Here is a 16,077-nt window from a genome sequence, read left to right on the forward strand (position 1 = left end):
AGAAATAATACACACTTTGAATTAAAACTGATTTATATCACTGAAATAAATGAACTCCTGCATGATCCAATATTGTTCACATGCACTACATGAGCAGAACTAGGTGTGAGTGTGGTTACCTGGAAGTCGCTTTACTTTTGGGCTTGGCGTCTTTATCTTGGTGGACTGTTTGATGATGTCTTCCAGCTTCTGAACTATTTCATCATAAAACTCCGGAAGTTGATCTGTTTCTCGAAACATTATAGATACAGATGAAAATTCATTTTCTGCAGACAAGCCTTCCATATTAGTTTTCTAAAACAGTCAAACTAAATGTCATCTCCAAGAACAATCTTTAGAGCCATGACTTCCTTTAAGTAGCAAATGGCTTCTTTGCATTGTGGTAATGCGAGGTCGCTAAGCTCTTGCACAATTTAACTTTGTTTTTTTCATTTACCTTATAAGTTCAGTTGTTGTTTCCACAAACACAAAATAATCAGAAGGGTAAAGGTTCTGAGGGAAATGTGTTTCAGAGGTTTGTGAAGTGGAACCCACCATGAGCGATGGGCTCGTTTGCTGCTGCCGCTTTCTTGTTTTGTTCTTTCTCCTTCTCTTTATTCTCCTTTAATTTCTTTTTGAAAAACGAAGCAATCTTTCTTTTGATTACTTGTCTTTGCTTCCTCATTTTTTCAACTTCTTCTTCATCTGAAGATGAGGAGGGCGAGAGGCTGTCCTGTAAAAAACAGTTTTTATATTAACACTGAATATTTATGCTCTATCACCAGAAATACATTTTTCACCTCACTGACTGGATGTTAATCTCTCACGGTACGAGCTTTGAAGTATTGATTATATTGTAATATGATAGCAACTGTTACTGAATATATTGTGCAGCTTTAGATGAAACTATTAGTGGAGGAGTTAAACTGATGTCTTAAAGTTTTTACGATCAGTTTGAAGAGTCACAATCAAATATTCCTTTTTTTTAAATAAAAAACCAGAAGTATGAGTACAACTTTTGTGACTATTTATCTGTGACAAATTATAATAATTCCTAAAGGGGATTAAATCAACTGGGACTAAATCTCTCCGTAGCCTTAAGAAAACCATTTATTACTGAGGATGCAACAGAAACATGGATTTCATTTTTTTTTTTTTAACTAAAGCAATGACTTTTACTGAGACAGTAAAGACAGTCTAACTAATTTTGGACTAAATGTGAAATGAAAGCCACAGTTCCTTACTTCTGCAGGGTGGGACTGTTTGGGCTTGCTGCTCCGGCCCAGTGAGCCTTTCCCACGGATAATGGACCTCTTCATCAGGTCCTTGATTTCAGTCTTCTTGTCATCTTCTTTTTCCGTTTGAGCATCTGCTCCATCCTTTCGTTTAGACTGTGGCGACGAGCTAGTATGAAAAATACATGTTTTGAATAATCAGCTTAGTTCAGAAATTACATGTAAAAATTTCTTCAAATTTTAGTTCAGAAAAATGGAATTTAAACTAAGTAAAGCAGTATTGATGTACAGCATCTAATAAAAGCATCATAAATTTTGTAATTTTTCATATAATACAAAAAATTCAAAAATTCAATCCATATTTAATTCAATAGTTCCATATTTAATTCAATAGTTCCATATTTTATAATGGAAATATTAAATTAAGGTTCACACCATGTCACTAAAAACCAGAGAAATAGATTATAATAATATCCCCATAAACCAGGCTTGGTCAGACGACCCTCACAAGATTTCTGACAGGAGTCAAAAAATTCCTCACTGCTGCACAATGGCTGCTGGAAGCAGAAAATTGGTTTGTTTGTTTGTTTGTTTGTTTGTTTGTTTGTTTGTTTGTTTGTTTGTTTGTTTGTTTGTTTGTTTGTTTGTTTGTTTGTTTGTTTGTTTCTCCTCTAAACTAAAAAACATATATATATTTTTTAATATATATGTTTTAAAAAAAAAAGGTTGCATTTGTGAGAAAAAACTGTTTTTGTGCTGACTTATTGTGTTTCTGAGTCCTCTTTGGGGTAAAAGATGTTAGCTTGTACCACTGTCCATCTGTTTGAGGCCATTTTCACTGAGTTGGGAGGGCGTGGCCAGCAGCAGTTTATTTGCATAATCGCAATGTAATCCTAAAATTTCGATTTCAGTCCTAAAAGTTCTATTTTAGGACTACATTTAGAACCACAATTTCCCTGAGGGTAAATCCCAAAGGGATGAATAAAGTTTCAATCTAAAACATCGCATTCCTAAATGAGCTCAAAACAGGCAGAACTGATCAGATGAATGCTCAAAATCTGAGACTGATTTTGTATGTTAAATGCAGGTTTTCCCCCAGTGTATTATAAGACTGGTGGGTCACCAGGCTTAACTTGTGCTCCCACCAGGCTTAACATTGCTTATTTATTTAAGTTTTTTTTTAATGTCTGCATTTTTTCAGACTTTATAGTTGGTGTTCAGATATTAATCTTCCAATCTTCCAATAACACATAATTTTCAAGTGATATTTTCATATTTCCTGTGCCCTTAAACCATTTTTAACTCAAAAACACGGCACCCAACCACCGAGGGCCCAACCACCGAGCTTAGCATGTTTTCTGGAAGAAACCTTGGAATGTATTGAACATTTTCTGTAAAGCCCACAGACACATGCGAGTTTGTTCAAGGAAGCAGTGGACCTTTAAAGTACACATAGCTTTCTCCAAACTTTTGCTTTTATTTTTAAAATATTTCAACTTTAAATCTTTCACTCAGACCTAAAGGTGTATGTCTTTTTAATACTGGAGTCTTGAGTGTCAATAATCATATCATAACTTCTTAACTGAAATCATATCAAATCTTTGAAGAGTCTAGGGTAGAAAAAAATACCCAACAATAAAATTTTGCTCACAAACACTTCAAAGGAAAAATAAGACAGGCACTTCAACTTTCAATCAGAAAACTCCAAAAAAAGAGATTTATTTTTCCTTTTTTCAAAAGAGAAACAAAAGAGTCATGCTGAAAAATAACACTAAAAAAAGAGAAAATTGTAAAATAAAAATATTAACAATATTAAAAAAGCACACAATTAAAAGCACTGACAGTAAAAGCATACAGAATAAAAATGTGTAAATAAATTAAAATGAAATCAAAATAATTAAAAATGTAACTACATCATAAAATATTGCTCAAACACCAATGCAGAGCTTTTTTAAATGCCAGCTTTACCTGTGCTTGTTATGATCATCATAGGCTCCTGTTATCCTGCCAGGCCTGTCTTTGTGGGGGGTAGAGATGGTTCGTTCAAGAAAAGCCTGGAGGACTCGATGCGTCTCAGTCTTGATCTCAATCAGAGAGATGGACGAGACGGAACATCTACGATCTGCAGGCTCCGACATCCCTGACAGGAAAGCAGACAGAAAGCAGAGAGCTTCAGAGACATGAGAAATAAAACTATATCTCTGCAATTTTAAAATTACAAAACAGTCAGACATAGCTCCGTCACAATGAGGAAATCAATAGACTATTTATTGCAGCATTAGTCTACTGTCTTTTAGTTTTTATTTCCCCCCAGGACAATTCACATTGGTGGAGCTTCCCTTCTCCACCCTGTGCAGGATGCTGTGCTTTACCTCCATCCACACTGTTTACACCTTGAATTAATAAAGGAGCTACTTCAAATGTTGTTTTATAAGCTCTGTGCTCCTTTATTTCTAGTTATGACTCTATAAGTTCAATAGGATTTTTTGGAGATTTAGTGTAGGAATACGTCACCAAGCATAGATTAGGGTTTGGCAGGAATCCCAGTCACTAGACACCTGAAGAACACGTCTGATGAAGAGATGAAGTAGAAGATGTTCAGGACTCTGGAAGCTCGTAGTTTGTGCTGACAAATCAAGGATGTGGAATCATTACTCAGAAATGTGAATCAAGTTTGAAACTCCAACTCGAGTTGCACTTATCTCACAAGGAAAAGAAAGACTTGAAACTTGACTTAGGCTCGTGGTCTGAGATTAAGTCTTAGTTTTTACCTCAAGTAATGAAGAGTGAAAGGCAGAGTGAGCTCCAGACTGCAGCTGATTCATTCAGAAATTCAGTATGAGCAGGTTTTAATCACTTTCAAATATTTGTCTTAGCGTATAAATGCTTATTTATATTTGTAATAGGGTTGATATTACCCTATTACGCATATAAATATTTGTACCCTATTTACAAATATAGAGTACATCTATAAATCAGCCTTTAGAAGATTTATAGATGGATTACATTACTAAAATATAATTGCTTATAGATATTAACATATATTTGTGAAGATGTTTTGTAATTTAGCCAACAAAGATAAAACAGTACAGGTGTAGATTCCTAACCTACAGTGCATCTTGGTTATGTGGATGAGATGTCATCGATTTAATGTGAAAATGTTTATTTCACTCGTTAGAAACTTGAGACTTTACTAGGAAAATATGACTTGTACGGCTCTGTCTTTCTGACAACTTAAAACTTTAATTATAGTGTTAATGATGCTAATGCCTTATTTAATTATGGGACTTCTAATTGGAACACCTGAGTCATCATGCTATAATATTTCTTTATTATTAAATTGTCTATGTCTGAATATGCTATAGTTAATGTTTAAAGACTTCAGCGACTTTGTGTGGAACGTAAGACAGCATATTGGGACCGTGTTAGAACAGGATATCTCAGATGATAAGTGAGCAGTTCTGCTGTCCTGTCAGGATGGACCATCTCAAGATGGCCCCACACATCAGGTCTGAGGAAATCATGTTCTCTGGCTGTCTAATTAAATCTAATTAAATTCAATCTAGCTCAACTGTTAACGGCAGCCATGACGAGTGTGTTTCACTTCGTCTGTCAGATGAAGTAAAACACACTATCACTGGTCATAATGTTATGCTTGAATGGTGTAAAACAGAGTATAGTGTAAGTAAAAGAACAGAGAACTGAGCCCTCACTCATTTCAATGGAGGCCCCGGAAAGCACCGAGAACAGCCGAGTCGGTTTCGGCTGAACACCGGGCGGCTAGTGAAGAAACTAAACAACTCTACAACGAGGAAATGCTCTCAAGAAATCTGTCTTTACCTCGCAGAAAGGAGTACCAACAGCCGTAACAGCTGAATGAATTTGCTAATGTTACATCTTATTGAAAGCAGCATGCCAGCTATGAGTTGAGCTGAACCGAACTTTTAGTTCGGGACACAGAATCTCAGTGACTCAGAACGAAACTTTTTCCACACAGACTGTTGATAATAACTTCATAATAACATTGCTGTAATTATTCTGGGCTTGAAATTAAGGAAAACTGCACTGAAACCACCCAACCTACCTGCTTGTGTTTCGGTTGTCGAACAGCAACCAACCGGAGATTGGTTGTTGTCCTGACTCCTAGAGTCGGTCTGCGCAGCTTTACTGGACAACTCGGCAAAATGAGGAGCTACTCTGGATTAGCCAATCAGGTGTCTCCTCCTGATACCGCTGAAAAATAGAATGTTTAGTCTGTGTCTTTGAGTCTTTTGTTTTTTTGTTGTTGTCTTTTTTTACTTTCGTTTGTTTTTCACATGTGAAGACACAAAGAACATGCTAATTTATCTGTGTTGTATTTGTGTCTCCGTTAGCCTTAAACACCAATACAGCAATAATAACAAAAAGGAAGTACTTTCTACTATTGTAAGGTTTATAAATTGTGTGCAAATTTAGGTTCTAGGGTATGCTTAGTTTTTCACTACCATTTCAATGTTGGCTACATCTTTAATAAATAATAATGGTGGGAATTAGTGTGGTTTTGTATGCATGACAACAACAGCAGATCCTTAATTTATTGTGGTGATAAGCCGTTCAGTGGCTTCTAAACAAACAACGATATTTTCAAGTCTATTCTTTGACCTCCATGGAGCCAGTGGAAGGACTTTAGAACTGGGTGATGTTCTCTATGTTCCTGGTTTTAGTCACAACGCTAGCAGCAGCTTTTTGGATCAGTTGCAACTGGAGGATTGATATTTTTAGGCAGGTCTGTGAAGACACTGTTGCAGTGCAACTAAAGATAAATACATGCATGAGTTTCTCTAGATGTTGCTAAGACACTAGACAAACTTATTCATCTGTGACCATTTATAACTTTCTGCATGAAATGTATTTTTTCTTAAATAACATTCAGGCTTAGCCTACATATGGTGATGGTATGGGGGGGAAAAACTCTACGCCAGGGGTCCCCAAACTTTTTCCTGCGAGGGCCACATGACTGTTCCCTTTTCTGGTCGGGGGCCGGTCTTAGTTTTTCGAGAAAGAAACCTTAGACCAGTTTTGTTGACTGGGGGGTGGAGGGAGAGTGAAGTTGTGGACGGGGGTGGGGGGGGGGTGTGGATTACTGCCGACGACATATTCGCGTTTGTAGATAGATTTTTACCCAGAATGCAAATGGAAAAAAAACCGTGAGCGAAACGGTGACTGGTACTGACTAGTATATATTCCATTGAGGGAAACTAAGTTTCATATCTGCTCAAGAGCCCCCCTGGTGGTTGAAGAAAATTCCACATATATGAAAAAAAACACTGAATGCTCTCTAGTATTGTTCAGGGGGCCGGATCAGGCCGTAGCTTGGGGACCCCTGCTATACAGACTGTTTTTTTTACCCATATTTTTTTTTCTTTCTTTATGAAACAGATGGCAACAGGCAAGGAATGTGGCAGAACAGGATATTCCAACAAAATATGAGCATCTGATAAAGCTGCAGCCACTGAGTTAATGCAATCATGCGAATAAGGCGGCTGCTATGAAACTCAAACCCAGCTTCTTTACGCCCATTGTCTCTGCTCCAAACACATCGGCTGTGAGGAAGCTGTTGGATGCTCTCTTGCTGTCATGACGAAGCTAATCAGTGTGTTTCACTTTATCTGTCAGGTTCTCTGACAGTCCAGAAACTTCAGGTTAATAGGTCTTTCTAAAACTTCCCTTTGGTATTAGTATGTGCATGTGTCTTTGTTGGCCTATGATGAACTGGTGACCTGTCCAGGGTGTAACCCATCTCTCACCCAATCACCACTAGAGACGAGCACCACCACTCCTATGCCCTGACCCCTTCCTCTCTGCCTCCAATCTTGCAAGTACAAGCAGGTGATGGATGTTATTAATTAGATGTTAAAGTGGCAGTATTATGTGTTGTCCAGGCACATGTTGCCATTTTATATCACAATCAAATAATCATGTTAATTTCCATTGTTATAAAAATGCTGTTCATATCAAATATGACTTTGTAATTTAACCCCTTGAATTGGCCCTCTGTCTCTTTAAAAACTCTTGTTCTCGCTAAAACTCTGTTTCAGGAAGTCATCACAGCATGCCTCCTCTCTTAACCCTTTAACAACATTTTTACCAGCGTTTTACTGAGAAGTAGCTCCTGTAATGAGCTCAGCAGTTCCACCAGTTGTTTGCTAATTACTGCTGGCTAGTCTGAAGGAGCTGAGTGAAGGAGGGCTGCTCTGTACGGCAAACCCTGGGAAGTTTAGAAACTCCAGCTGTGAGGAGGAGCTGACGCTCTGTCCACCCTGGTGTTTTGCCATGGAGATTACAGGATTTCGCAAACATGCATGAAAGAATCACAGCAATATTTCAGGTTTTTGATGACTCCTGAATAACATCACACAATGTACAGTTTTTAAAAAGTAAATTTTACATGAAACTGCCCCTTTAAATTTTCCGTTCAGATTGATAAGGCTTACCTGGTTTACCCAAGTGGGTCTCCAAGTTTGCTAGCAGTCTGAAATCATGATGGTCTAAGCACTCATCAACATTCACCAACATCCTCCTAAATCATTTTCATATTCATATTTGATCAATGACATACTGAAAACCCCCTCCATTCTGGTCCATACTGAAAACGTTGCAACATTTTGCAAGAAAAAGTACATTAATGCAAAAGAGATGTTTTTTTTTATTCAAATGCTTTTCAGTCAACTTCATGCTACACCACATGTCATAAATGTCATACATGTCACAGTCATGAAGTTAAAAAATTATTTGTTCTAAGGAACAGATTCTCTTGAAAATCACAAAAAAATAAAGAAAAGCAAGAACAGGACAAATTCATCAGTTCAAATAGGTTTTGATGTAAGAATGGACACATCTTTATTTCATGTGGAAATGATGGAGGAGAGCAAGGCGGCAGTCTTTGGCACAGCGCCTCCCAAACCTGTCCAGCGTCAATAAAATCAAGGCACTGGTACAAGGATTGGGAGTGACCAGACCAAGAATGAAGAACATTGACCAAAACAAACAACAACAAAAACTCACAAATGCCAGTAGAGTAGATGATGAAATGTTTATCAGGTTGGGGAGAAGTTCTGTTGATGCTGAGCTCTGAGTCCTAGTCAAAGTCTTGTACTGCATACCCTCCCTTCTCTGCAGCACACTCCTATGCTGATCTGCTTTCAAATAAGGAGTGCTAGAGTTGAAAAAAAGAATAATTCATTTGTATTGTTTAAATACATCAGACCTTAACCATAACACAAGTAAAACAAAGTGAGAAAACTTGTAACAAAACTCTTGAATATATCAAGAAAATCTAAAATATATTTTTTTAAAAACACATTGTTCTTTTTTCTAAGGTAAATACTGAGCTCAGTTCTTCGTGAAGCTGTTTTGTGCATGCTTACCTTCTGCAACACAAAGCCATTTCCTGCCTGCCAGAAACTTGTTGCCTTCCTCCAGCTCTCAGTCATCTCCAGTTGAACCATCCTGTGCATCGATCTGACATCTGCCACATCTCACACTCCTGTCCTCAGATCCTGACTCCGGTCCCTCTATCTATCTGCTCCCCTGCAAAAAAAATCACAATCCCTCAAAGGTGTGGCCAATAAGGAACCAGGCAGCAGGGTGAGGCACTTCCTCTGTGACAGGAAACTAACAACAAACACCCAGAGACCACAAGCAGGAGAAGGGGGAGGGGAATGAGATGAAGAGATGCTGAAGTTTGATGACTCTGAGTACAGTTACAGAGTTCACAGATGGGTCAGCGTAAAAAAAAAAAAAAAAACTGAAAATCACTCTAGTTGATGTTTGAATTCAAATTAATCTTAAAGGACAATTGGAGTTGAAGGTGAAGCCTGACAGTGAGCTGCAGATTACCACCTTTGTTAGTAATGTTCCCTCTTTTTCTCACCTGTGGACTCTTCCAGAAATCCCACAAGTTAGTTTGTTTAGAGCTGATGCAGAATTTGATAGAACATCACGGGTGTCTCTAATGACCAGGACCTTATCTTTGGAGATGTAAAAGTCTCATTCAGTGTGAATGAACACAAACTGCTCCTATAAATAAATAAATTCCATCATGAACACGTATGTTATTATTGACTGTGCAGACCAGTTTCAGTGTCAGATGAGTAAGTACAGTGATTTTTTTCCATGCTATATTCCATAATAATTTTATAGATTAACTCATTCATTGTTATGAATTAATCCTCTTCATAATCCTCTGCAAGGATTACAAAGATCATCTAGTGAACAAGATCCTTCAAATAATTTTCCTTAGAAGAATAAACTTCAAATTTTACCACTTCGTATCAGTCAGTGGGAAAGTAAAGCTGGAACACTGACAACTGAATGCAATGATCAGTTATTCATTTTACCATTCATCAATGTTTACATGTTAGTCAATGGGTCAATGATGTCCTCATGACAGTTAAGGTGTTGAAAAGTCCTGTCCTTCAAGGTATAGGTTAAGATTTTTGAAGTGAGATTCTGTTAAATGGTTAGCAGTAGGGATGCACCGATTTATTGGCCAGCCTATTTATCGGTGCTGATTTTTACATGTGAAGCTGATCGTAACTACCAATTTTATCTACCTCAGCAAAGGTATTTAAATCAACTGTTACCTTCTTCTGCTCTGCTGTGAGAGAGGGCTGACTAACAGACTGGCCCACCAAATCAGGTCTATATGTTCGCAGTTAACAATAGTCACCTCACTGTTGGCAACTCATTAACTTTCTTGCTCCATTTAGAAACATTTTAGACAAAAAAAAATTAGTATTGACCAAAATCGGAATCAGCAGGTCAGGATTTTTACTAGATCAGTAATAGGTGATTGGCCAGAAAACTGCAATCGGTGCACCCTTAATTAGAAGGGTTGTTAAGAAACAAATATTTCTATTTGATATGATACCATGTATATTAAAAAAAAGCCTGATGCATGTGCCCATTTTCAGTACCTCAGAATGATTTAAAGAAGGTCTTGAAAAAAATCTACAACCATTTTAGACACTGAAGTTCTTGAATTCACCTTATTTGTTATGGTTGAAATGTTAAAGTAAGACGGGAAAACATGTTCTTTAAGATTGCTTTTAGCTATTGCTGCCAAAGTTTTTAAATGAGATAGAGGTCCCTTCACCATTTTTGTTATTTTGTATTTTTGGTCATTTTCTCCCCAGGAGGACTGTCTGCTGCTTGAAGTTTCAAACCGACCATGTGAGCCTTGCTATCAGAAGAGAGATCAATGGCATATCACAAACATTTGAGGTGATCCAGGTAGATTACAGCTTTTACTCATTTATGAGTGGTAAAGTTGCACAAAAACTAAAAGATGTACAACTTCAGACAGGATTAAACAGATTCATTCTTGTCACTGTTTGGTTCTGTTTCTACATGGACACCAGAATCCATCATGGCCACTGTGCATCAACCCTTTCAACCTATCTCTACCTTGAACCATTCAAAATCTGTCAAAACTGTCAAATATTGCTTATGTGTCAAAATATTTATTAATGTCCTCTGATCAGCTGGATTCTTGTTCCTCTCATGTGACCAGCCCAAACAAACAAAAATCAAACCTATCAGTTGTTTTTCGCTGCACACATTTTGAAGGCCTTGAATTTAATGAAATCCTGCGATGGAAACCTGTATTTCATTACCCATTTGTGTTTCAGTTAGTATACATTTGTATGATGTTTTTAGGACTTTTTTGAGTTTTCATGATGTAAAGCATTTTGAACTGCCTTGTTACTGAAACACAAATAAACTTATTGTTTGACTGATTGATTGGTTAGTGTATTTATTTCAATAAATACATCAATGGATCGCAATATAGATGCACCTATTTGAAACATGGAACTGTGGTTCCATGTTTCGAGGCGCAAAAGAACTTTGTTTACATAATATTAATCAAAGTCTTATTTTAACATGTTGATACAATGAATTAGAACTCGGTTCTAAGATAGTCTACAATGAAACCAATGGAGTTGGGGTATTTCTGATCAATCTGTCTTGCCATGTGTGGTTAATCAAAAGTCTGTCACAAATCAGATCATCAACACATTTAAAGGAATACAAACCTTAGAAAGATCAGAGGAATTGTAGAAATGTGTCTTCTACTGGTATATCTCAGTTAATCATACTTGTGCTATGCACCAAGAAGATGTTCTGTACATGCTGTGATAACGTCCTCAAGTTCAAAGCATGCAGATAAAGAGAAGTGGTCTTGAGTTAACTGCTGGGTGGGGTATCCACGGGGGATAGCTGTTTATGTAAGAAGTCTGATTCAACTTATTATCTTGTTTAGCATCAGCTTTGCCATTCTTACCAGCTCATTAACTCCAAACTGCATTTCCAAAGCAGTGAAACAGTCTTAGAATGTCAGACCTTATATGGTCCAGTCTGGACCTGCTGCAACGGTGGCCGCAGGGCAAAGGGAGTTTATCTGTGTGAGGAGATGAGACTCTTCCTGGGTTTAGTTTGTTATTCTTTACATATTTGTCTTTTTGACTGTTCTCAACATAGATTCCCTTAATATAGCAGAAAAAAGGCAACAAATCTTTCTACTTGCTTGCTTTTTTATTTCCTCTTTCTTTCTGTCTGCCTGTCTTTGTAGCTCTCTTTATCTCTTTCAGGTTGTTCTGCAGAAAGAGTTGCCCTTGCTTTCCTGTTTTTGGCATGTAGGCTCTGTCAGGTTTCAGCCATCTGACTGAGTGAATGTGGTGGCTTTGAAACGATTGTATGGATCTGCAAACAGGAAGCTCAGTCAGACAGACAGGAAATGCTGCTGAATAAAACAAGACTTATAAGGGAAAGGCAGGCACTGCGACCATCACAGCTGCTTCAGCACAATACCAGTTTTCTCACCACCAACCTGTGACTCATATTTTTTGATTTCCAGCAGGTGTTCGTTATGTAGTGATGGAGCAGCATCTCCTTTGCCCAGCTAGACAGTTCAATCAGAGCAGTGGCATCTTTAAATCACTCTCAACACATGCACCAGGTTGGAAGATGTCCTTAAATTACTTTTTGTGGATTAATGTTATCGGTGCCTTTTCAAAGTATTCGTGCCTGCTGAACTTTTTTTTTTTTTACATTCAAACTACAAACGTTTATGTATTTTAGTCAGTGGCGCAAAAAGTGGGTATGCAGCGCATGCAACGCATCGGGGCGCAGCACCAGAGGGGGCGTCAAAACCCTGTCTGGAGGGGCGGTTTGTTTTTCCATACACTTCATCGCGCCTTACGCTCCTTCACCCTCTCACCCCTCGCCTCGGGAGGTGGGGGGGTGGTGTATTTTTTTCTACACTAACGTACGTTCCTTCCTGAGGGAGGGTGGGGGGTCGCCGATTTATGTTTTCACATCCATCAGAATAATGTGCAGTTGCGCCACTGATTTTAGTAGAGTGTGTATTAGTCAATATTGTGCTGCAGTTCCAACTCCAGTTACAGGTCGTTTGATAAAAGTCTCCAATAGCTTTACACATCAACAGACTAACTCAAGTTCAGTCAGACTGAAGGGAGAGTGTCTGTGAACATCACTTTCTAAATCTTACCACAAATTTTCTATTGTACTTAGTCTGGACTTTGACTGGATCATTCACACACATGAATGCTTTGATCTAAACCTTTTGATTGTCACCTATGATAGGTGACAGGATTGTCCTTGAATTACCTCTTATGTCATGTTCAGATTAAAGGCTGACCAGAGCTATGGGAGATGTTCAATGTTTGGGTTATAGGAAATTGTGGAGAACCTTGCTTCTCCACAACTTCCTCCCTGACCTGGCGCTGCGTCCCCTGGTCTTCATGCTGCTCTTCATTCTCTGATGTTCTCTAATAAACCTCTGATGCCAAAAGCAGAACAGCTCCAGCTATGCTTGGATTAAACTAAACACTAATTACCATCAGGTCATTACTTGGTTGCATGTGGGTTTATTCAGTGTACTCATATTTATTTTATATTAAGTAAAACTCCTTATGGTTTAGACTAAACCTAAGTCATGGAATTTGCACTATCTGGAAGGATTTCACTTTCAAGCCACTGGCAGAAGAAAACTTCTACTTCTCTCTTTATCATTTGAAAACATTTGTCTAACTGGCAACAACACACCATCTGAAGTCTGAAGTGTTTATAATTAGCAGGACTAGTACCACTGTAAATGTTTTTGGGGTTTTTTTGTGCTTCAAATCCTAGCTAAGAAAAATATAAATTATACTCTCATAAAACACTCAGCTATATCAAGAAAGGCATAGAGAGACGATTCTTTTAATTCCAGTGTGTTGGTAAACATTTGGTCAGAAAACAAAGGATTTAATTAATCATGCAGCCAGTAGCTGTTCTAGACCTAATTTACCACAGGGGCCAAGGTGGGGCCAGTGCCTTTTTAGGGTGGTACATAACAAAAGAATGAAACAAAAAGCAGGGGAATGTTTCATCGTTTAATGTGAGGCAGAGGGCCAAAGAGCCAATTGCAGCTATAGATTGAAAACTCTGATCTTTTCTCAATATGGCTGAAGTCAGGAAAACAACACCTTCATTTTTAATCCTTTGTGAAAGTAAAACTGCGAAGGAAAAAAATATAATTGGTCCAAGATTACATTTTCTATCTCAGCACCTATCATTATTAGAAACTGATATAATATTATCTCATCAGTACAGGGGCCATAGCAGGGGCCAGTACTGTTATGGCTCCTGTTGGTTCCCGTAGAACCGTCTATGCATAGAGCTTTGTGGAAATGTGCAGGAGAACTACTGTAATAAACATGGAAAAGTGACCCTCTTACGAGGTGGAAGCAAGTAGGTTGACTGACTGTTGAAGCGGGAAACAGTAATGGAAGCTGCGTGGAACAGCGACCTCTGCTGATGGAAGTCCAGCACGAGCTGCAGACAGAGAATAATGAAGTCAGAATCCTTATATTAGCAGGATTTTCAGACTATGACATCTCTGGGAAAATAAGGAGCAAGTATTTAGTTTTAGTATTTAGTTAGTATTTTAGAGCTTCATTAAATTAAACAAGAGTTATGCAGAGAAACGACAAGAGTCATGAAATGGAAAAAGCTTGCTGCAGTAAAAGAAATAAAGAGAACATTAGAAGGGAAAAAGATATAAAAAATAGTTAAAGTAGTAATTCATCATCACACAATCAGTGTTTATTGTTTATTATGGTAGAGCGACCGTATGTTTTCTACGCTCCTTAACCCTTATGTACCTTCCTTCGTGGGGGGGGACGATTTATATTTTTGCATCCACCTGAATAATATGTAGTTGCGCCCCTGGTGAAAATGATCAACCAGCTGAGGTCGATTGTTACTGAATATCATGTGATAAGTACTCACATTAATCCAGCAGGTGGCGGTGTACACCTACAAACTGTCCACTAGAAAACTGAGAGAAGAAGAAGAAAAAGAAGAAACAGGTATGATAAAATCCAACATAGACTTTGGTTGTTTAGTTTACGGTTCAGCAGCTAAAACACATCTGGTTAAATTAGACATTATCCAACATCAGGCACTAAGATTATATACTGGAGCATTTAAAACCACACCAACAGCAGCATTAGAAATAGAAATGGGAGAAATACCATTAGATTTAAGAAGAACAAAATTAGAAATTAATTATTGGTTAAATTTGCAAGGCAGTAACGTTGATCATCCAACTCTGGAAATTTTAAATCCATGTTGGGAAAAAGAAAAGAAAGAAATGAGGAGTTTTGGATGGACAATTGAAAATAAAATACAAAATTTTGAAATGAATAATTTAGAAATTAGTCAAACAACACCAATATCAATTATACCTCCTTGGATTCTACAGAAGCAAGAGTAGATATGTCAGTAATGGAAAAAAAAAACAAGATAAATCATACAGTGTAGATAGTTATTCAGTGCAATTATATATAAATAATTATTATCAATACATTCAAATTTATACTGATGTGTCAAAAATAACTGGGAAAATAGGAATAGCGTTTGTAGTACCAGAATTCAATATAAAAATAGGAAAACGAATTACAGATGGGTTATCAGTATACACAGGAGAAATGTTGGCAATATTATTGGCTTTACAATGGGTAGAAGACATAAAACCATTAAAAACAATAATATGTTCAGATTCAAGCTCTGCATTATTAAGTTTAAAAAATAATCAAACAGATAGTAGGATGGACATTTTATTAGAAATATTTCATACATTATTTAGAATACAAAACATGGGTTTGATAGTTGTATTTGTGTGGGTTCCAGCACATATTGGGGTAGAAGGAAACGAGAGGGCAGATAAAATGGCAAAGAGGGCAATTAAAAATCCTATTAGTTTTACAGCTAAAATAAGTAAAGCTGAAGGAAAGAGTATTGTTAAAGAGAAACTGATGAAAGTTTGGCAAAAAAGGTGGGATGAAGATAAAACAGGAAGATGGTTTTATAAAATTCAGAAGAATGTAGGAGAAAGAAGAAATAGAAAGGAGGAAAGAGTGATAACAAGATTAAGATTTGGGCATTCAGGACTTAATGCCCTTTTGAAAATTCAAAAACATAAAACTAGCAAATGTGATTACTGTGATAAATATGAAACCATAGAACATGTTATATTAGAATGCCATAAATATGAAATAGAGAGAAGATACATGAAGAGAGAGTGTGAAAGGATTAAGGAGAAGATTAATTTATTAGATATATTGAGGAAGAATTTAGGGAGTAAACATATACAAATAATTATTCGATTTCTTAAGAAAACGAAATTATTCCATAGAACTTAATTATGGTGTGTTTGTGAATGAAGGCATAATATACAAAGTTGTGCACAAGTATGTATGTGTTAAGTGTGAATGTGTATGTTAGATAGAATTTATGGTAGAATATATGTGAGGAT

General features: G+C 37.2%; 1 protein-coding gene and 2 long non-coding RNA genes across 4 annotated transcripts in view; all 3 read right to left on the bottom strand.

Moving 5' to 3' along the window:
- Positions 1-5,406, bottom strand: part of bcl2l12 (BCL2 like 12) — an 11,491-nt gene extending 6,085 nt beyond the window's left edge. Inside the window, exons 1-5 of the mRNA XM_015059948.1 lie at positions 5,299-5,406; positions 3,183-3,354; positions 1,224-1,383; positions 535-712; positions 120-224 (exon numbers count right to left, since the gene is read on the bottom strand). Coding sequence (XP_014915434.1) covers positions 120-224; positions 535-712; positions 1,224-1,383; positions 3,183-3,352 — 613 coding nt within the window. The 5' untranslated portion in view covers positions 3,353-3,354; positions 5,299-5,406. The remainder of the gene's footprint in view (positions 1-119; positions 225-534; positions 713-1,223; positions 1,384-3,182; positions 3,355-5,298) is intronic.
- A 2,514-nt stretch (positions 5,407-7,920) lies between these two features.
- Positions 7,921-8,781, bottom strand: LOC106964422 (uncharacterized). The gene is made up of 2 exons (XR_001428417.1): positions 8,621-8,781; positions 7,921-8,409 (listed from the first exon to the last, which is right to left on the bottom strand). It is a non-coding gene; the product is annotated as an uncharacterized LOC106964422 (long non-coding RNA).
- Positions 8,782-13,637: 4,856 nt separating this feature from the next.
- LOC106964429 (uncharacterized) lies at positions 13,638-14,614 on the bottom strand. Of its 2 annotated transcripts, XR_001428422.1 has the most exons (3): positions 14,550-14,614; positions 13,997-14,093; positions 13,638-13,774 (listed from the first exon to the last, which is right to left on the bottom strand). It is a non-coding gene; the product is annotated as an uncharacterized LOC106964429 (long non-coding RNA). The 2 variants fall into 2 exon arrangements; XR_001428421.1 differs by having other exon boundaries at positions 13,638-14,093.
- Between the last annotated feature and the right edge of the window lie 1,463 nt (positions 14,615-16,077).

The sequence above is a fragment of the Poecilia latipinna genome, unplaced genomic scaffold, assembly GCF_001443285.1.
Source record: "Poecilia latipinna isolate Pla-1442-1.1 unplaced genomic scaffold, P_latipinna-1.0 Scaffold1672, whole genome shotgun sequence".
Taxonomy (NCBI): domain Eukaryota; kingdom Metazoa; phylum Chordata; class Actinopteri; order Cyprinodontiformes; family Poeciliidae; genus Poecilia; species Poecilia latipinna.